Here is a 21,858-nt window from a genome sequence, read left to right as displayed (position 1 = left end):
ACAGAATATAGTGGGTGAATGGATATGGAAGTGTCATAGCTTGATATGGGGGGAAGGGGGGCCATAGGGTGGGGTGGGGGGCATACAGTGGCATGAGGTATGAGCGGCCATAAGGGTTAGCAAGGGAGTTCCAGGATTTTGACCCAACGATAGAAAAGGAACAGCAATATAGTTTCAAGTCAGGATAGTGTGGGGCTTGGAGAGGAACTTGCAGGTGGTGTTCCCATGCATCTGCTGCCCTTGTCCTTCCAGAAGCTAGTGGTCATGGGTTGTTTGGGAGGCATACCCTTGCATAGGAGGCGTGAGGGGCCATAGGATGGAGTGGGTCATAGCTTGGCATAGGGGGCATGAGGGGGCCAAAGGAGTTGTTTGGAAGGCATAATTTGACATGAGGGTGGGTGGGAGGCATGAAGTGCCATGGATAGGGCATGGGGAGTGTGTGGGTGAGGATGTGTGATGGGTAAGGGCTGGAAGGCCTTTCTGTTGTTATAATAACTGGGATGAAGATCCACAGCACCGAGGCAGACCTTTTAAGCAGCCTGGCTCCATATCTGGCAACTCCTGTGGCTGTCTGCAAACTTTTCCCTGGTTGGCTGGCCTGACTGCAGCACACGCCCGCCCCCCCAACAATGAAAATCCCATCCTTGTAGCCACTTTCTCCCAAGACCCAACTCCCACTACCCGCCTCAGGGATGCAATTCCAGCCCATCGTCTCCAGTCAATAAACTTCTTACAGCCTTTTGATTCAAAATGTAGAGAATGCTTAAGTGAGATGAAAGAAAAATGTATAATACAAGCATTCAAATTAGTGTTCTCAGATATTACCCACTAAAACTTGCTCCCACTTACAGCTGATTTAGCAGATTAATGGACTGTGTGGTTTTCTGATCATCTTTGATTACTTGAGTAACTAGTGCAAGGGCTTCAAATGATGACTGGTTGGCAGTTTTGCTGAACTGTTCTATGTCATCCGCATCTCTCATATGCCTAAATAGAGAAAAGCAAAAGCAAAAAGAAAGGCTCTTAATATTTTGCTGTGAAGTTTTGAGATGAAAGTGGGAATGGAAAATGTGCTGAAGATCGGAATGTAAATAAAAAGACCACTCTTACTTATCTGCCAATCTACGAGCCTCATGTGCCAGACCCACCAGGTTACTGCCCCCAACAGGACCTGTTGGCAATAACGGCTGTAAGAAATAACATGCCACTTATTACACTTGACAACAAAATCTCAGCTCTCCAAACATTAAAAGTTAACAAAATAAAATCACCCTTCTTCCTGAAGGTGCTGGATTATGCTTTCCTTGGATGCTGGCAACTCTATTATTTTGTCCAAAAGTTCACTCCACATAAACACACTTTTCTGTAGGAGTCACTTTATACCACTGAGAGCAAAATCCCCTCACTCTCTGAAGCTAATCTAGGGCTACTGAAGTTAATTATGGTAACAGGCCAGCTGAGATCAGCAAACTCAGCACAGGACAGGGATTGAATTTGTTTACTATCCTGGTGTAGATGACTCAGCTTCACAATGAGCAGTGCAACTTTTCACATGAGCTACTGTAAAAAGTTAACATGTTTTTTGAGAGCCAGTCTGGAGTATTGTGATATAACTTGATGTCAAGCCTCCAGGATTTGTACAACCACCCAGATGGTTCAACCACTTTTCTTACGTAGTTCTTGTATTAAGACTGTATCATTACAAGGGATGTGTCATAACAAGTCGTTGTGTCATAACAAGAGACAGTCATAACATGGGACAGTGTCATACTAGTGAGCTGTGTTATAACTTGCAAGTCTCAAAACATTTACCATTAGTCCAGAGTTTGTGAATTTTCGAAGTTTTAAGATGCCAGGACTGCCCTGGGTCCAGGTGAGATTGACTGCCCTTGACATCAAGGCAGCATTTAACCAAGTGTGGCATCAAGGAGCCCCAGCAAAACTGAAGTCAATGGGAATCAGGGGGAAACTCTCCACTGGTTGGAGTCATACCTAACACAAAGGAAGATGTGATTGTTGGAGGTTAATCATCTCCAGGACATCACTGCAGGATTTCCTCAGGGTAGTGTCCTAAGCCCAACCATCTTCAGCTGCTTCATCAAAGATCTTCCTTCCATCATAAGGTCAGAAGTGGGGATGTTCGCTGATGATTGCACAATGTTCAGCACCATTAGTGACCCCTCAGATACTGAAACAGACCATGTGCAAATACAGCAAGACCTGGACAATATCCAAGCTTGGGCTGACAAGTAACATTTGTGGCACACAAATGCCAGGCAATGATCATCTTCAACAAGAGAGAATCTAACCATCGCCCTTGACATTCCATCGCATATCATTACTGAATTCCCTGAGGATTACCATTGATAAGGAATTGAACTGGACCAGCCATATAAATATTGTGGCTACAAGAGAAGGTCAGAGGCTATGAATCCTGTGATGAGTAGCTCACCTCCTGACCCTCTAAAGCCTGTCCTCCATCTACAAAGCACAAATCAGGAGTGTGATGGAATACTCTCCACTTGCCTGGATGAGTGCAGCTCTAACAACACTAAAGAAGCTTGACACCATCCAGGACAAAGCAGCCCACTTGATTGGCATCCCTTTCACAAACACTTGCTCCCGCCACCACTGACGAACTGGTAGCAGTGAGTAACATCTACAAAATGCTCTGCAGAAATTCACATAGGCTCCTAAGGCAGCACCTTCCAAATCCACGACCACTACCATCTAGAAGGACAAGGACATCAACTACCTGGATGTTCCCCTCCAATTCACACACCATCCTGACTTAGAAATATATCGCCATTCCTTCACTGTCGCTGGAACTCCCTCCCTAACAGCGCAATGGGGGTACCTACACCACATGGACTGCAGTGGTTTAAGAAGGCAGCTCACTGCCACCTTCTCAAGGCAATTAGGGATGGGCAATAAATGCTGGCCCAGCCAGCGACGTCCAGATCCTGTAAATGAATTTAAAAAGCAACTATGTTGTTGACAACGTTAGTGTTTTTACTATAGTTCTTTCTGTTCTGTAAACGTTAGGGTTACTGACTGAGTTTTTACCTTCAACTAAGAAGAAAATCCCTTTTTTGGCTCATGAAGACTTACCATCTGGCCCATTTCTGTCCTGCTTTCTTGGATCTTTGTCCTGACATTGCTTAGCAACCTGTCTGTATTTCGGATACGATCTTCATATGTTATTGTTAACCTTCTAGTCTCATCAACAGATTTCCCGATGTTGTCCAGATTAAATGTCTCAGTACCCAGCTCCTTGTTAATGTTTTCCAATTGGTTAAGATTGTTTTCATCAATGACTGTAGAAAGAATCAGATCTTTACTACTGAGGGCAAATACCGTACATTCTTCAAGTTGTACCTCTTGAAGATCCCCGGACTTGTCACTTCTGCCTGGCAACTGTACCAACTAATCTGTTCTTTTTTGCTACCTAGACCAGGAGGATCCCAGGTTCAATCTGTATGAAGGTAGTTGCTCTCAGCTGATAAGGATATTAATATGACCACAGCACCTGTGAATTCACAGGGGGAAAATATCGACCAGAGTGCCCAAGGCCATTTGCTACCCTTACTGGAAAGTGCCCAATCATAGATGTTAAATGATGATCAGGGTTGGGTTTGGCTGTGCTACTTCTTATGTCCAAAATGGCTTGGCAAATCTGCCAAGTATCATATCTGAATAATGCTCAATCGAATGCATTGCTAGAGGGAAGTTAATATCATACGAACATACAAAAATTACAAGCAGGACAAGACTAGCCTGAAGCATCATGACTCTATACTTCCCACCCTCCCCCCACCACCAATCCCAACCTATCCCCAATCACACAGCAATCTCCTGGGAGAGGCAAATAAAAGACAACAGAGTCAATAACAAGAAAAAAACGGAGAATTTCCTCTCCACCCCAACTTAGGTAAATGAAGGATCCAGAGAACTACATTCCATCACGTATCACGCCTTCAGGAAAGGAGTGGATAGAATTACTAAAGAAACAAAAAGTACCTTGGATATTCCTGATTGATTTTTACAGAAAATCTGAACAAATGAGACCTTATCACTCTCAGCAATCTAACACTGACAGAAAGCAAGGCTCCCCAGAGAGGTAAAGTCATAAGAAAGTCAAACTGCATTTTTCACACAAAGCTACTAAGAGGTGGTCTAACAGTAGCCTGGAGAAGGTGTCTCCTCAGTCAAGGACAGACCCATTAGCTTGGGATTGAGGAGGGGGAAACAGAAGGAGGTGAAGGGAAAATGAAGGGAGAAAAGATAATTTTATGTTTTTATTTTATATAAGTCTTACAACCTTTAAAGTGTTTTGTTATTAAGCCAAAAAAAATTACTTTCAATTTCTTTAGCTTCAATCATCATTTGGCTGAGGACGATTGATGTTTTCCTCAATCTTTCCTCAAAATGCTTGTCATTCAATGGGTTCTCATTTGCCTTCACTTTTGAGATTAAAATTTCCAGATCTCTAACCACATTCTTGTGTTTCAATACCTAAACAGTAGACACAGAATCAGACATGAAAAACATTCAGCAAGAAACCAAAGAAAAATTCCAACAATCAGCCAGTAAACACTCCTTAGTATCCAAAATTTCCCATCAAATAAACGGAGCTAAAAGCTTTCATGGTCTTTTTAAACCTCTGGAAGGAGGCAGCGGCTGTGAGTGCAGAAAGATCTGAAAGTAATTGTGTTAGGATACCAGAGAGCAAGTCATTGGCATTCCATAACCTGACCAGCAATGCTGATTTAACATATAATCATCCATAATTCCTTAATGCCTTAATTTGAAATCTCCAATTTTTGCAATTATGAGGAAATTGCAAACAAGTGTAGGAAGAGCACAGTTAGAATTTCATTAGAAAAGTGTTTTTTTAAAGGTTTAAGTACAAATTACCTTCATTGCATTGTTCTATCTGAAGGATGACAGAAAATGTAAGCTAACTGTCATTTCAAGGTAAGTACTCAAAGCTTAGGGATTTAAAATACATCAGTGAAAATGTTAAAATGAAGTGAGAAGGATACAGAACATCGGTTATGCAAGCCCACTGGTGTGATTTATTTCTCATGAATAGGCTATCCTGATAACATATGAGTGATGAAGTTAATTGGTGGGGGGTGATAGTTCCCTGTGTTCCTTTGTGAATTGTTTCTTCTGTGACTCTGAGGGTCCGCGCTGCCATTTTATGTGGGCGAGCCAATTAAGGCCCATCCAGCGTGTTTCGCGGCTCTTGGGGACAGTGGGAGTGGGCAGGTGGCAGGCAGATCGGCAATTGGTGCCAGGTCCAATGGCGACCCAGTGGCCTGTTTAAAGGGCAAGCTGCAGCCACGCCAAGGCTGCTGTACATGGCCGGGGCCAACGCAGATCCAGGCTGGCTATGCATGAGGGTAGGGCGGGTGGTCAAAGTGCACCCCGGTTTTCGGATGACTGCCTTGCTGCCCTCCTCGAGGAGGTGGCAGCATGGCGGGAGGTGCTCATCCCCCAGGTCAGGAGGAGCAGACCATCCCACTAGACCAAACATGGATGGGAGGAGGTAGTGGAGGTTATAAGCTCCCATGATGGGTGTGGCCCACATGGATCCAGTGCCGCAAGCGTTTCAATGACCTGCTGTGCACAGGAAGGGTGAGTAGCACGTTGGCATCGTTCACTTCACCCATCATGTAGGCTTCTCCCCACCCAGTGCCCCACCCATGTCTGACTGGCCTGAATGCAATGAGTCATTGATGGCATGTGTCCTTAGCTGGGCGGGCCTGCAGATATTCCCTATGAATTGGTCAGCCTGAGAGGGTGGTGATGAGATGGGTTCTGCACCCACAGCATGTGGTGAACTGAGACCCACATGACTGTGGTGGGGGCAATCTGGAGGATCTGCACCCAGGCGCAGTGCTCGAACTCCAGGACATGTCGAAGTCAGGGTGATGACATAGTGGGAGGGGGTCTTCAAGGTGGTGTGGCACAGATCGACCTGCTGCCCTCTGTGATCCACGTTATTGTGCCTCCTTGCTATGGCAGATTAAACTGTATATTCCCAAGTGTGATAAAGGCAGCATGTGGCCAAGAGTGGGGGGATGGTGGAAAGGACACACCTGGAATATTTGTGAGAGTGTTCGGCAGCACCGGAGTTAGGATGCATTGGACCACTGCAATGGCCAACTGGGCTTGCCGTGAGGAGATTCATGGTACAAGTATCACTTATCAATGCTCTCTTCTCATTTCCAGGAGGAGAATTCTCACAACACTGCCAAGCGGGTGGGCCAGTCCAGATAGTGCTGCTGAGCTGCTTCGAGCAGGAGACCCTCAACCTAGAGAGGCATCATGCGCCCAGGTCCACCGGAGCCAAAGAGGCTGGAGTTGTGGCAGGTGTGTGTGGCCAGCACTCATGTCACCAGTAGTGACCCAGCAGTGCTGATTTTTGAGTGAGTGACGTAACCAACATGACTTGCCCCGTGCATGTAGAATGATGAACGCATGATGATCCGGGGGATAGGCATGTACATTAACATTTTCTGCACGCTAACTGATCGAATTTCCTTACTCTTCCTTTCAGCATCATCGGCGCACAGCTGGGAGCAGGAGCAGCAGGGGCCCGCTCTGGCACTTGAGGGCCATGAAGTATCAACATCACCAGTGTCACACCATCTCTGCCAGGCAGGCACCAGCGCAAGTACAGGCACACTAGTGGGCATCAGATCTTTGGCTAATGTCCTGGGGCACAGCGGTGAGGGCACTTCACAGTCGCTGCAGGAGCTTGCGGTGACAGAGAGTGCCCATGGCGCCAGCAGTCAGAGGACTGCAGGGGACCAGGCACATGCTCAGTCCATGGCTGATGATGTACCTCTGGAGTCGCCCGCAATGCAGCCAACTCATGAGATGCGGCTGGGAGTGCAGGACCATCTGGTGGAAATACATGAGGCTGTGCTTGGCTTGGTGTCAGTGGTGGAGGAGTCCATGTGGACGGTAGCCAATGAATTAAGCCTCATGCATGAGCGCCAAGCTTCCTTCATAGAGAGAGTGGCAACTCTCAAGGAGAAGCAGCTTCAGGGGCAGGATGAGGGGTTCCTGAGGTTGCGCTCATACCCGCAATCCCTCACAGTGGCATTGACCTCAGGTGGTCAGTGCTCGTGTGGGCAGTGGTTTGGGCACCAGGTATCCCACCTCGGTGCCCATCCACCTACGGTGATCAGGGAGGGTCGAACAGACCTCACATCGGCAGAGCAACTACCTTTTAAATCTGCGGGTGCCTCTCAGGGCACTCCGGATGAGGCCGGCATCTCCTCTGCCCCACTGCCAGTGGCCGTGGCACCCAATGAGGCTGCGACAACTGGGGAGATGCCAGCTGCAGAGCTCCCAGGCAGGGCAAGCACAGGCTCCACGGGCCAGAGGATGTCTGCCAAGATCATCGAGGCCAACAGGACAGCAGAGAGAGCAAGCTATCTCAGATGCCAGTGCCAGCTAGGGGGCACCACAAAGACGTAGCACCCACAAACATAAAATTAAGGCACCTTAGGCACAAAGCGGTTTCATCTGATCTTCTGATTGTGTTTGCAGTGCGACACTATTTTAGTTGTGTTATGTTATGAGACTTTTGTGAAAGCATTAAATTAAGATCGTCTGACATGGCTGGGGGTGCCTCTTTTCTTGGGCAGGTGGATGGATTCCTGAGATGTTATGAGTGATTTGCGTGTCATTGACCTTTATTGACTGGGCCCATCGTCAATGCTCCTATCCTGACAGACTTGTAGAATCTGCATCCTGTGATCACACACTATCTGCACGTTCATGGAGTGGAAGCTCTTCCTGTTGACGAAGGCACCAGGCTCACCTGCTGGCACCTTGATGGCCACATGTGTGCAGTTTATGCGGGGGAAGCCAGCAATGGTCATGAAGCCTCTGGCTCGCTGTGCCTGGCTTGCCCGGTCCCAGCGGAAGTGGATGAAGGTCAATGCACATCTGAACAGAGCGTCTGTGACCTGCTTGACACAAGCGTGGACAGTTGATTGGGAGAAACTGCAAAGATCACCCACTGAGCCCTGGAAAGAGCCAGAGGCATAGAAGTTGAGGGCAGCTGTGACCTTTAGAGCCACTGACATGGGGTGTCCACCCACACATTAGGGGAGATCTCAGGCCCAATCATCTGACAGAGATAGTTGACTGTCGCCCTTGACAAACAGAGCCTCCTTCGGCACGGCACCTCAGACATATTGAGGTAGCTGCTTCGCCGCCTGTGTACCCTGGCAGCAGGATAGTGTGTCTTCTGCAGCCCCTTTTGCCTTGGACTACCTCTTGGCCCTGCACCCCTTGTGCCTGCGCCTATCCTCTGAAAGTGGCTCCCCTGGAGGCTGAATGTGCACTCCTGGCCTCCTCCCCCTTCTAGCCCTCCCTTCCTCCTCAATGGGTGCCTCCTGTGGAGAGATCACCTCCCATTCCCAGACTCAAGGAGGCTTCCTGAAACCTACGGGCCCCAAAACAAATCCTCACTGCAAAGTGCTGACCTGAAGTTTATGAGTCCAGTCCAAGCAGCTGGTATGCGTTTTGAACTTTTCCAGCTCACACAGGCAAGTTTCAGTAACCTTTGTACAATAAGTTTTAAATCTGTAGAATCGCGACCCCACTGAGCCCTCTTCTCCCGTTCGTGGATGAGCTTCATGCAAATTTCTGATACCCACCTGCATGCTTGATTTATGCCAGTTTTAGGCTACACTGTAGATTCCTCAATCTTTCATGCTTATTAGGAAAACCTCTATGCAAACCTTCTGCTGCTCATTTCTCCACACTGTATTTCCTGTCTCTTTTTTTAAATCACAATATATTAAAAATTTAAAGCTTCCACTATTATCTCTCCTTAAACATGCTGTGCCAAGCGTGTATAAATGATGGATTGATGCCTTCAAGCTTTAACTTTCATACAGGAAGAGGAACTTAAAGAAGGAATAGGACAGAAATTTCATGCTTTCATCGGGCCCAAATTCACACGTTGATTTTCCTTTGTTTACTTGGGTATTAATGTCTGCATGTGCTAAAATAAGATTAGCTACAATATTGGTGTAAAAATAGGCATAAATTTCAGCATATTTCTGAGTAAGTGGAAGTGTGGAAATTCTGGTCTTATAGCTTTAAAACAAAAGCTTAACCTTCCCTTAACCAAGTATTAGCTCCTTCTGAAACTCTGTTCAGATGGGGTTAGGTGCGTACCTTGCTTTTTACTGCTTGATAACAGTTTGGGCACTGCTGGCATCCTGTGGTGCTATTGTAATAGGTGTCTCCTGCACACTGGTTACACTTATCGCCAAAGACTCCTGACTTGCAGTCACACGTTCCATCACTCCTGCACTGTAAGGACCAGGAACCACTTAGGTCACAGTTACATGCTGTAAAAATAACAATCATAATATGAAAATGTACAATAGTTCTTCTTTTATTTCATGGTTATTGTTTAGATATTGAAACATATAGTACTCCATATAAACAATCCCAGTCTAGTCATCATATCCATTTTTCTGCAGAGCTCAAGAAGAAGTGGGGCTGCATTTTCCTGCACAATGCTACCTGAAATCAGGTAGGAGAGCAGCAGAAAAAGTTGGAGGCAAATTTGGTGGTGAGCAAAGTAAATTTGTTTCATTGCCCTGATCTTGGTCTCTCTCTCTCTCCCCACCTCCTACCTCTTCCTAGGCTGCTGCTTGATGATTCTTCTCTACTGCCACAATCAAATACCAGGGAAACCCATCAGATTTTCCGAGATAAGTTACGACCACATCCTGGGTCCACATATGGAAGATAGCAGTAGCCCTCGGGAAGTGGTGATGCAGGTTCTGAGGACTCCCTGTGGAGGGAGATGGTTTTGTAGCAGCTGATTCTCTCTGGCATCACTAAACTGTGTCGATTCACGTCTTTGTTGAGGTCTACAATGCTGCTATTTCTTTTCTCTTCTTTTCTGCCCCTTGGAACACCCAACTGCCTCTTTTAGTGCTGCAGCAGAGGTCTTATTGTTGCAGCGCTAGGATTGTGCAACCAGCAATTAAAGAGTTTTCTCTCGGCAATGGGAATATCTCTAGGTATCTGCCATTCATAGTTGATGAAGCCCAAACCAGAAAACGGGAAGAAAATTTTTTACTAAATAATCCCAATTTAGTATCTCTAAAATACTTTTAATATGAGATAAAATAAAATTGTATTTCAAAACAATTGATGACATCAAGGACAGATTGCAACTTGCTTTAATGTTGAATTGGGTTTGCTTTGTGCAGGTTTGTTATGATGAAATAGTAAACTTTATGTCATGGAACGTGTCTACATATAAGCTAGTATATACACAGTTCAAAGACAATTCTTACATTTGCACTTTTCAGTAGGATTAGAGGCAAGTGCATTTCCATAAAAGCCATCTTTACATCTCTCACAGTGACGTCCTGCAGTGTTGTACAGGCATTCCCGACATTCCCCAGTCCACTGGTCACAGTTCCTAAGCGAATTGGGATCAACGTTGTTGTTGCATGTACAAGGCTGGCAGGATCTGCCTGCCTGTGGGTTACCAAAGTATCCTTCCTCACACATTTCACACCGCTTACCTAGGCAATTTGTACAATAACATTAAGGGATAGAAACTATATGCATTTGAATCTTAACGTATATGTTAACAAAACAAAAAGCAAACTTCGTCAAACCAAATACCAAAGCCCATCTATATTTTTCTCACATTGATATGCCCTGCCACGTTAAATTAATTTTCGAAGCAGGATAGACTAATCCTTCAGCAATCTGTATACTAAGGTGTGAGTGGGAAATAATTCGGTACACCAGAACTCTATATAATGGCAATGAATAGGAAATGGCTCAGTATGTCTGAATTTTGGATATTGACAGTGAATGGAAAGGATTTGGTATAGTTGATTTCTGTATAGCTACAATGAATGGATAGGGGTTAAAAGCAAAAAACTGCGGATGCTGGAAATCCAAAACAAAAACAAAAACAAAAATACCTGGAAAAACTCAGCAGGTCTGGCAGCATCTTAACGTTTTGAGTCCGAAAGACCCTTCAACAGAACTAAGTAAAAATAGAAGAGAGATGAAATATAAGCTGGTTTAAGGCAGTGGGGAGGGGGGGGTGGTGAGACAAGTAGAGCTGAATAGAGGGCCAGTGTTAGGTGGAGATAACCAAAAGATGTCAGACAAAAGGACAAAGAGGTGTTGAAGGTGGTGATATTATCTAAGGATTGTGCTAATTAAGGGTAGAAAGAAGGAAAGAAAAGAAAATGGATAGGGTTTGATCTATTGTGACTCTCTCCAATGGTAGTGAATAAAATCATAGTTGGTTTGTTGGAATTCTACATAAAAGGTAAAATTCTTAAAAGCGTGGAATATCAGTGAGATTCAGCGGTGCAGATACATAGGTCTGGGCTACAAACCATAATTGAAGCAAACTGCATGAATTGCTTTCAAATGGAATTGTATAATCACTTGACCATTCATCTCATTTGCTATTTGTGAAATTGTGCTGTGCACAAACTGATTGCCAACGATGGCACTTCAAAAGTATACTATTGGCTATTGCTACAATTATGGGGTTTATAAAATTGTTATGTTTTAATTTACAGTAAAATAAAGTGGGCCGTATGAAGTGTCCTGCAGTCTACCTGACAGCAAACCTGATTGGTTTGATTGTTAGAGATTAAAGAGGAACCAGCTTGTTTTACTGGGAAGAAGATGCAAGGTGTTTACACTTGGAAACAATAGTCTCTGTGCTAACAGTGGATACACTGTGAGTTTCCAACATCTCAGAAAAGTGTTGAGAATGTTGAATTGTAAACAGCAGTGCTTTAAATTTCTATTTACTTCCTAGATAAAAGAGAGTGGGGCTTTCAAGAATAGATAATCAGTATTTCTATTTGTATACAAGGCCCTTGGTAATTCATGTTGCTATGGTGATGGACTTTAAGAGGGAAAAGGTTTGTAAGGTATCCCTGAAACTCAAAGTTAGTCTGCCAGGATCCAGGGGAGGGAGAGCAGTTACAGGTAGCAAGATGCTGTGGTTCACCATGCAGGAATGCAGCTGAAGTTCACACTTGGATTGAATAGACGGAATTCATGAGGAGTTAAATCAAGGTTTACCTAGCCTGAGTTAGAGGAAGAATCTCCGGGGAAAAATCCTCACTGTGAAAGACAGTTCTGAGGTTATAAGTTCCCAGGCTGAGAAAGGGAAAAAACAGAAGTAAACTGTTAGAAACTAAGAATCACCTTGGGCTGGTTCTGGGAAAATTGAATATCTACTTAAAGGACCGTGTATATCTGCGAAGTGTACTTTCAGTTGTGCTAAAAGAAAAAAGGAAATGTTCTGTTTTGTGGTTTAAAGTATAAGTTGCCTACAAAGGTAGTGTTTAATTAATAGCATTTTTAGTCTCCTATCATCGTAAAAATCTTAACACGTGAAATCTTGTTGTGTCATCCTTTCAGCTATTAACTAAGTTCAAATTTCTTTTTAAACATTTTCGATCTTTACAGAGATCATAACACTATAAAGCACCCTAGGGATATGAAGAGCGCCACATGAATACTATTCCTTTTCTTTTTTCACTAGATGGCATTGTCCATTTAAGTATATTTTGACAAATTTGCAGTGTGCAATTATTTTCATAGACTGTATAGGATTGTGTTATTACTAGCATCAGGCGTGCTATCCACGAAATCAATCGCAAACAGTAGAACCTTCATCATCTACTGTAATGAGAGGGACACCTTGATGAATCATAGAAGTTGGAGGAGAGTCAAATCCCCAAAATGTGACTTTATATGTGGTTTATAACATTTGTAACATCTGATTTCTAACATCCTATAGCTGTAGGAAAAACGGGCATATTACAGGTTACAAATGAAGTATTGTGTAGGTTAATTCACTATTGCAGGAGATGAAATACAAAGAATAATGGCATTTATTTGACTGTGCATGGGGCATCTCACAAGTAAGGCTTCATCTCAATTATATTCTGATGAACTTCCAGGAAGACAGATAATTCGAGTGCGGATACTGAAGTTCCAGACCAAGGATACATTTTCCACAGGCATTCACATATGAGGAAGCTGTGCTGTTATGAGCTGAATGCTGATTAAATGATATCAGATCTAACCTTCAAAGTGCTGAACGGGGCCAGCTTTGTGCAAAAGGTGTTGTTTCTTTCTGCTAATGTTATTTTTAACAGCTTCTAAATGGTTACAATTGATAGATTGTACCCAAGACTTACCCATTGTTTTTGCCGGACAGCCCACACACACTACCTCTGTTGCTCCTGGTGTCACAGTGCAACCTGTACCGCTTGGACAGGGGCAAATCCTACAGCCACTTGGTTCAGAAGAATCAGCGTAATAACCTTTTGGGCAATTTCTGGGATGATCATTGGAGAAACAGGAGCCTAGCAGGCAACATGGAAGAGCACTTTATTAATAGTCAAAGATAATGGCTGGACAAAGCGGTACCAACTTCTTACTCAACACATATTGATCAGTTTCTTTTTAAAGGTGTTGATTGACACTAAGTTGACTATAATCTCTGGGAGTTTGATCCTCATTCACTATCCTATGGGGATTTTTTGTTAACTGAACTCTAACTTTGCACAAAACTTGTGTATTTTATGCTTGTACCCTTTATTCCTATGTTCATTGCCCACTTTAACTACTTGCTTGTAGTTAATACCTCATCTATAACTATATTTTGAACAGCTGAATCATGTCTCCCCTCAGTCTCCTTTTTCTCCAGCATAAGTTAATTTGAGCTTTTCTTGGTAACATAGGGCCCGATATCTACCACAAAATTGCTGATGCCCCCGCTGACCTGACCTCCGGGAGCCCTGAGCGAATTAAATCCCTGTTTGGCAGTGAGAACCCTGCTCCTGGAGCTCCCAGCTCCACAGGGACATTTAATTCTAGGGACATGATTTTCCCTTCATCAGGCGGGCGCAGTAGGTGGGCCAGGGAACGGCCACAAAACAGACCGCTCACCGCAATCGGGCTCTGACCGTGATTTCACGCTGGCTGGCCAATTAACTGACAGCCAGCATGAAACGTGCGCTGAGAGCTTTAGCGCTGCTGGGGTGGCGGCGGGAGGAGCGCAATATCTGTGCATTTGCAGGGGTACGCTCATTCAAAGCTCCCTGAAGACACAGAGCTGCCTCAGGGAACTGAAGAATTTCAAAATGAAAAATAAAGATTTTACAAAAATATAAACATGTCTCCACACGTGACTCAGTCACATGAAGAGGAACACGTTAAAAATAATGTTAAAAAAAATATTTTTAAACATTTACTGTTGGAAACCTCATCCTGCCCGTAGATGATGTTTCCTAAAAAATGCAAAGGCCACCTGGCCTATTCGCTCGCCCGCCCGCCAACCATAAGGTTGTACGGGCAGCGAAAACAGTGTTCATTTACTTGCTTAAGGGACTTAATAGGCCCCTTAATTGTCAGTGGGCGTGCTGCCAACTCTCACACATGTCTGCCGACTGAAATATCGCGCGAGTGCACAATGACGTTGGGACGTATGCCCGATATCATCATGCACTATTTTACTCCCAATCGGGTCGGGCATGCGCCCACTCGCAGGATGAAAATTCCTATCCTAGGACTTCGCCCGGTAGGATGGAAATCCCCCTGCCGCTCTATGGCTGTCAGCCAATCAGAGGCCAACAGCTCCCCATTACCAGCAGCACCAATGGGAGAGGTGGCTGTTGCAGGTAATAAATGTGGGCCTACATCAGGGCTCATCATCCTTGGGGAAATGCAACTGCGGGAATAATGGTGGTCACAGTAAGGGAATCATGTTGCTAGAAAAGGTGGGGAAGGGGTTGGAGGCAAGGGAGGAGAGTAGATCTCAGTTGGACCTCCCTCCCTGAAGATGGGTCCTGTGATCAAGCACTGGGTGCCTTTAAAAGAGTCCTCCTCCCCACCACCACTAGGCTGACAGGGTTGCTTGTCAGTTTCCCCACATGGCAAGTCCCCCCACCCCCTCCTGCCACTATTTGAATACCATTGGAGGTAGGATGAGGCCCTTAAGTGGGCATTAATTGCCTACTTAAAGGCCTAAATTGGCATCCAGACGGGAAGGCCATCCTCGAACGTTCCCCACTGGATTTAACATGAGGAGACAGGGAGGTAGTAGGGTGCCTACACAGCACCCTCCCCACCAAATCAAATGGCACTCCGCACCTCCAAACTCATCTCCATGGTTGGGAGAGAGAGGATGTGCGGGCATTAAATTTTAAATTCAACACTTAGTCCCTTAATTCTGGAACCATCCTGGTCATTGTTGTCTGGATCCTTTCTATCCTTTTCCTGGTAGGGTGGCCAAAACTCATACCATACTCTAGATTTTGACCTACAGTTAAGAAGAGTGGTATAACATGGTCTGGTTTGTGGACTAATGTTCTGCAGATGCACTTTAACTTTTTTTATTATTCATTCGTGGCATGTGGATGTGGCAGTCTATGCCAGCATTTATTGCCCACCCCCCACAATTGCTCTTGAGAAGATGGTGCTGAGCCGCCTTCCTGAACTGCTGCAGACCATGTGGTGTGGGTACACCCACAGTGCTGTTAGGAAGGGAGTTCCAGGAATTGGACCCAGTGACAGTGAAGGAACGGTGATATATTTCCAAGTCAGGATGATGATTGTCTTGGAGGGGAACTTCCAGGTGATGGTGTTCCCATGTATCTGCTGCTCTTGACCTTCTAGATGGTAGTGGTCGTGGGTTTGGAAGCTGCTGCCTAAGGAGCTTTGGTGAATTCCTCCAGTGCTTCTTGTAGATAGTACACACTGCTGCTACTGTGCATTGGTGGTGGAGGGAGTGAATGTTTGTGGATGGGGTGCCAATCAAGTGGGCTGCTTTGTCCTGGATGGTTTCAAGCTTCTTGAGTGTTGTGAGGGCTTCACTCATCCAGGCAAGTGGTGAATATTCCATCACACTCCTGATTTGTGCCTTGTAGATGGTGGGCAGGCTTTGGGGAGTCAGGAGGTGGGTTACTCACCACAGGATTCCTAGCCTCCGACCTGATCTTGTAGCCGCAGTACTTATCTGGCTGGTGCAGTTCAGTTTCTGGTCAATGGTAACCCCCAAAATGTTGATAGTGGGGGATTCAGTGATAGTAATGCCATCGAATAATAAGGGGTGATGGTTATGTTCTCTCTTGTTGGAGATGGTCATTGCCTGATACTTGTGTGGTGTGAATGTTACTTACCACTTGTCAGAGCAAACCTAGATATTGCCCAGATCTAGCTGCATTTGGACATGGACTGCTTCAGTATCTGAGGAGTCACAAATGGTGCTGAACCTGAGTTAACTGATTCACAATTGCCTCACATATGAAATATGGAAAATGCAACTAGAAAATGACCTAGTTCTTCATTTTCAAGTAAACACTAAATTATTCCAATCATGAATATTATGGAATGCTATAAGAAATCTTAAATTTGATCCTTCAGTCAAATCCACCTTTGGTCAAAGTTGTGAAGGAGGAGCTGGCAAGATTCATGATTAAATTCAATATAATAGTTTTCTCTCTGGTTATTTCTGCAAGGTGTTTTTAACTTTTATTGAATTATTGACTGTGAAACCTGATCACACCACCGTCAAAACTGCCTAAAGAAGCTGATGAGTCCAAGAATGTGAGAGTGCTGAAATTATGATCAGCAGCTTAAGTATTAAATCAAGTATGTTTCAGTGACACATTTTTAGCACTTGGCTGAATGCAAAAGCACAGTAACAATTTTGCTACAATTAGCACACTGATGACATCTTCCCAATGTTGGATTCAGCTGCTCCAGAAAATTGGTGTTTCTTAGCTGTTTCATTAATGTTCACTGATCAAATAGATCAACAGGGGGAATAAACAGAAGAACAAAAATGTCAAATTTCACCAAAGTTAATTTTAAAAGGGGTATCCATGATGAGACATGGGCATTGTGTTTACAAAATATTTTTAGGTAACCTTTACCGTTTTGTAAAGCCACAATGCAGCACTGAATATTACATCAAGAGTGTTGCATTGAGAAGCAATACTTGATGAAGCCGCTGTTATTTCAATACAGTTGGACTTTATCTTCCTGCACTGTTCCAACACACCAACTAAGCTTTTGGAAAGTGTCATGCCGATCTTCAGGAAGGCATCGTCACAAAAATGCAAGGGGTATGTCAATATTTAAATTATCATCGCATTGTTTCTACTGGGCTCTTGTGAGCTTCACCTCACTCACCTCACAAATAAATCCTTAAAAAACATGCAGCTTTCAACAAATGAAGGATGACCAATTCTGCATAATACATAGATAATGCTTGTAAAAATTGCCAAAATATAAAGGTAATTAAGAAAATAAACAAATTTACTTGTAACAGCTATTTTGGCTCAAAGATAATTATTGAGATCTAATTGGATACAGTATTCCACATAAAATTCACAGAATCATAGAATCTATGATTACGGCACAGAAGGCAGCCATTCTCCGTTATCATTTGTACTGCCATTCATTTTTACCAAGCGTACCACAAACCTTTATACAATGCTAAGTAGCAGATCATGATCTGCTACCTTGAACTGTAACCTAAGCCAATCTATCAGCAAACTCACCAGTTTCGGGGTCGCAGGTGTCACTTGAGCCTCGACAGGTGCATAGCACACACTTGCTAAAACTTCCAAGTTTGCTTCTTTGCCTCGTGTAGCCTCTTGCACATTTCTCACAGAATCGTCCCTCATAACCTGTTGGACATGTACATTTCTCTACCCACTGAGCTGGGCTTCCAGCACCAGGTCGGGCTGTGTGGAGAACCACATTATCGATGTGCCCTGCACCTATAATACAAAGCATCTAGGTTACTTCCAATGTTATGTTGCTAAACTGCTGTCAGCTTCAATAATTTAACAAAAGCAAAAAGTAACAAAATTCTGTATTTTGTTAATATAAACTAAGGGCTGGATTTTCATCCTCAAGGTGTATAACAAGAGTTGGGAAACTTCCCGGCTTGGCCTACCTACCTCGGGAGAAAGTGCCAGCAAGGACGGGATTTTGATTCCAGGGGTGGGGATGATGTAGGCTGCAGTTGGGCACTGGGAAAGAGTTTGGAGGCAGCCACAAGGGCTGTCGGGTGCCAAGGCGGGCTATTTAAAAGACCCACCTCTGTGCTTTGGGACTTCGTCCCAGTTATAATGAAAAAGAAAGGCCCTCACCCCTTACACCCCACTCAACTCCCACATACTCCCCATGCTATTTCATACCCACCCACCCTATGGCCCCTCAGACAAAGGTATGCCCCCCACCCATCCTTATGGCCCTTCATACCTCCCATGGTAAGTTAAGCCCCGCCACGCACCCCCCACGGCTCCTCATGTCCTCCGTGGCAAGCTATGGCACTTCCAATCCCATTCACCCACTATGCACTGCATAGTGGCAATGAATCTTATAGTGGCCATATTATGCATGAAAAAAGCTTTAAAAAAATCATTCATTGATAACTTTCTACTTTCTTAAAAAAAACTCATTTTTTCTAAAAGTCAATAAAAGTGTCAATCATCCAGACCTTTTGAAGTGTCAATAGCAAGCACTTGAAACAGTTTTATCTTGTGTAAGTAAATATCGTGCAATTGACAGCATGGATCAGAGAGCCAGAGTTGTCAATCAAGCAATGTTTTCCCTGGGGCTTAAGTGTTTCAGTGGTCTAATTGATTTCTGGACTCTCAAGCCTAATGTTTCAGACCATGACCAGAACCTGTCAGTAGTGAATAAGTTCACTTATTTCGGCAGCATACTCTCTCGAGCTGTCTATATTGATGACGAGATTCATGCATGAGTTGCCAAAGCAAGTGTAGCCTTAGGCAGACTTCAAACATCAGTCAGAAACAAAAAGGAGTAAATCTGCCTCCCAAACTGAAAATCTATAGAGCAATAGTCCTGCCCAATCTGCTTTACGCATGCGAGACTTGGACTGTATACCAGCATCACACCAAGAAGCTCACTCATTTTCACTTGAGTTGCCTTTGGAAGCTTCTGAATATTAGTTGGCAGAATACCAGATGCTGAGGTGCTCACCTGAGCTGGCATGCCAGGTATCCATACCATACTGAGGCAGTCACAACAGAGTTGGACTGGTGAAGTAGCCAGAATGCCTGACGCTCGTTTACCAAAGTGAATCTTCAAGAAAGATTGAGTCTGGAGTGTGATCTCATGGCTGTCAAATGAAGCACTATAAGGACATTGTGACGGCTTTACTTAGGAGTTTTAGTATCAACTTCGAGTTTTGTTAGAAGCTCGGCAAGGATTGCTGCACCTAACAAAACCAGGTGCAGCCTCCTTCGAAAGCAAGCACATATCAAAGACAGAGAGATAATGCAAGGAGAGGAAATCCCGAGCCAACAACTCGTCCAAAACTCACCTTCAGTATACTGTCCTATCTACAGCAGAGCCTTCTGAGCACAAATTGATCTTAGCAGTAACCTACATACACACCAGAACCCTACCAAATACCCCAGGTGATGAACATAGTCACCTCGCCTCAAAGGGAAAATAAAAGATAAACCTTTTCTCACTTTATCTTACTCCTGACTCTCAATTTTCACACCATTCTTCCTCCATTTTCATTTATCTTTTATAACCCTGGATGAAGTTAACTTTCAGAAGGCTTACTTTGCCTGTTGTATGAACCACGGATTTTGATGGCTTTGAGGTTGCTGAGCACCCGCTGGAAGTCAAAGGAAGTCAGAAATGGCTTCCATCCATATTCCAAACCCTCATGGAGCCTACAAAGCAAAACAAGATAATCAACCTTTTCACTTCAGTCTCCACCATTGGCTAATAAACAAAAACAAAATACCACAAGACAATATTATAGCCCTTTAGGCCTGTTTATGGCACAGTTTGTGCTATTGTCAAGCACTTATCTGGTAATGCATCATGGAGTTGGGTCTGTCAATAGTCAATTAAGTAATAAAATATATTTATTCAATCATTTTCTTAAACCTTACAACAAAATTGACTACAAAACTGTTGCAGAGTAATTACTGGAAAATTTACATCCTTTTGATAGACAATACACTTTGGTGCTAAAATATTCCCATTTGGCGCAGGTCAGGCCAGTGCCTCATTTGACAACAAGAGCATTCATTGTGAAGTATAAGCCCTGCACAATGTGTCCTGGAGATGGAATGATCTGACTGCACCCAATCCATGTTCAGGGCAAAACAAATTCCATTCCCGGGTTAACTGAAATGAAGATCTGTTGGATTCAGAACATCTGCTTTATCTACCTGTAGTTGTATGTCTGCTTTCTCGTAGAAGGGATTGCGTTATTTTGTGCGTTCACTTGAGCAGTCAGTGTCTGACCATCTCCTTCCAGGATCAGATCTTCTACTGATGGGTAGGCACCATCACTTTCCACATAGAATGTAAAGGAGAGGTTCTGTCCATAACTCAACACTTGATTTCCCAGGAACTTGGCTAAAGATGAAAGGAACAGTTGAACATGAGTAATGACCTTTAAATTTAGCCTATCATTCATATTAAGCAACATAGTTCCTTAACCTGAAACAAGCCAGAGTATTGGTTCTGCCTTTAGTCAATTACCAAATATTAAGGATAAATTCACTTTTATCAATGTCTTCCTTGAGCTTTGTAAAGGTGTTAAGTTATAGATCAGTCATTATGGAGTAAAGAAAATCAATGGACAATTGCAATTTTTACTTGATCACTGGTTTCAGAATTTAGAATCATTTTTTAAAAATTATATCTTGTAGTTCTGGTGCACTTCTTGCATACAAGTGCTGTTAACAAGGAACACAGGGATGGGATACCTAATGATAATGTAGCAGTAACAGAGTAACTAATGTCAAGAATAAGACCACATATTAGTACTTGCTCAGGGTTACAGTGCTATGCCAACGCCAGTGAGGGGACCAGAATATGAAGTTTTTAAAAATATGGGGATTGCAGATACTAACAATTTTTCAAGACTTGTAGATAAGTTTCCAAAATGACCAAATCTGAAAACTGAATGATTTCCATGAACAATATGAAATGTCACATAAAATTAATGTTTTTCTTAGGTGAAAGTGTAAGGCAAAACATCAAAATGATCAGTATTAGTGATTGTCAATATGCTTGTAAATATTACAAGGTCCAGAAAAATTAAGAACCCAACCCCATAGCCCATGGGCAGGATTTTTTGCTGAGTGGGCTGGCCGGTCCCTACCCGCTCGAGTGTAAAATGATGCGCGATGACGTTGGGTGAGCGTCCCGACATCATTGCGCACTTGTGCGATATTTCGGTCTGGGAGCATGCGTGGGAATCAGCAGCGCACCAGCCGACAACTAAAAAGCCTATTAAGGCCATCAACAATGTAATTGATTTAAATTTTTCAGTGCCCGTCCAACCTTACAGTTGGCGGGCAGGCAAAAAGGCCAAGCGGCCTTTGCATTTATTGTAAAACCTCACCCACAGGCAGGATGAGGTTTCAATCCGTCATTAAAAAAAAAATTTTTAAATCTCATCCTAATTTCTAACATGTCCCTGCTCATGTGACAGAATCACATGGGGGGGCATGTTTTTTAACATTTCAAAAATCTTTATTTTTAATTTTCAAAACTCTTCATCTCCCTGAGGCAGCTCTGTGACTCAGGGAGCTTTTCCAGCGTGCACCCACGTGCATGTGCGAACTTGTACTCTCGCCCTCCTTCCCCCCACCCAACAGGCAGCGCTGAGCGCCGAGCACTGAAGCATGCGTTTCATGCTGGGCGGGCTTTAATTGGCCCACCAGCATGAAATTGCGGTCTGGACCCGATTGCAGCAGCGGTCAGCTTCTTGACCACTCCCGC

General features: G+C 43.9%; 1 protein-coding gene across 1 annotated transcript in view; it reads right to left on the bottom strand.

The window, feature by feature from the left end:
- The window catches only part of LOC121289448 (laminin subunit gamma-1-like), an 87,816-nt gene that overhangs the window by 20,291 nt on the left and 45,667 nt on the right, over positions 1-21,858 (bottom strand). Inside the window, exons 7-16 of the mRNA XM_041208946.1 lie at positions 20,295-20,484; positions 19,675-19,787; positions 17,625-17,846; positions 13,254-13,421; positions 10,353-10,586; positions 9,214-9,389; positions 4,359-4,515; positions 3,112-3,317; positions 1,111-1,187; positions 850-987 (exon numbers count right to left, since the gene is read on the bottom strand). Of these exons, the coding sequence (XP_041064880.1) occupies positions 850-987; positions 1,111-1,187; positions 3,112-3,317; positions 4,359-4,515; positions 9,214-9,389; positions 10,353-10,586; positions 13,254-13,421; positions 17,625-17,846; positions 19,675-19,787; positions 20,295-20,484 (1,681 nt within the window). The remainder of the gene's footprint in view (positions 1-849; positions 988-1,110; positions 1,188-3,111; positions 3,318-4,358; positions 4,516-9,213; positions 9,390-10,352; positions 10,587-13,253; positions 13,422-17,624; positions 17,847-19,674; positions 19,788-20,294; positions 20,485-21,858) is intronic.

Source organism: Carcharodon carcharias, chromosome 16 (genome assembly GCF_017639515.1).
Source record: "Carcharodon carcharias isolate sCarCar2 chromosome 16, sCarCar2.pri, whole genome shotgun sequence".
NCBI classification, from domain to species: domain Eukaryota; kingdom Metazoa; phylum Chordata; class Chondrichthyes; order Lamniformes; family Lamnidae; genus Carcharodon; species Carcharodon carcharias.
Note: the sequence above shows the minus strand (reverse complement) of the source record. Positions and strands in the feature narration are given on the sequence as shown.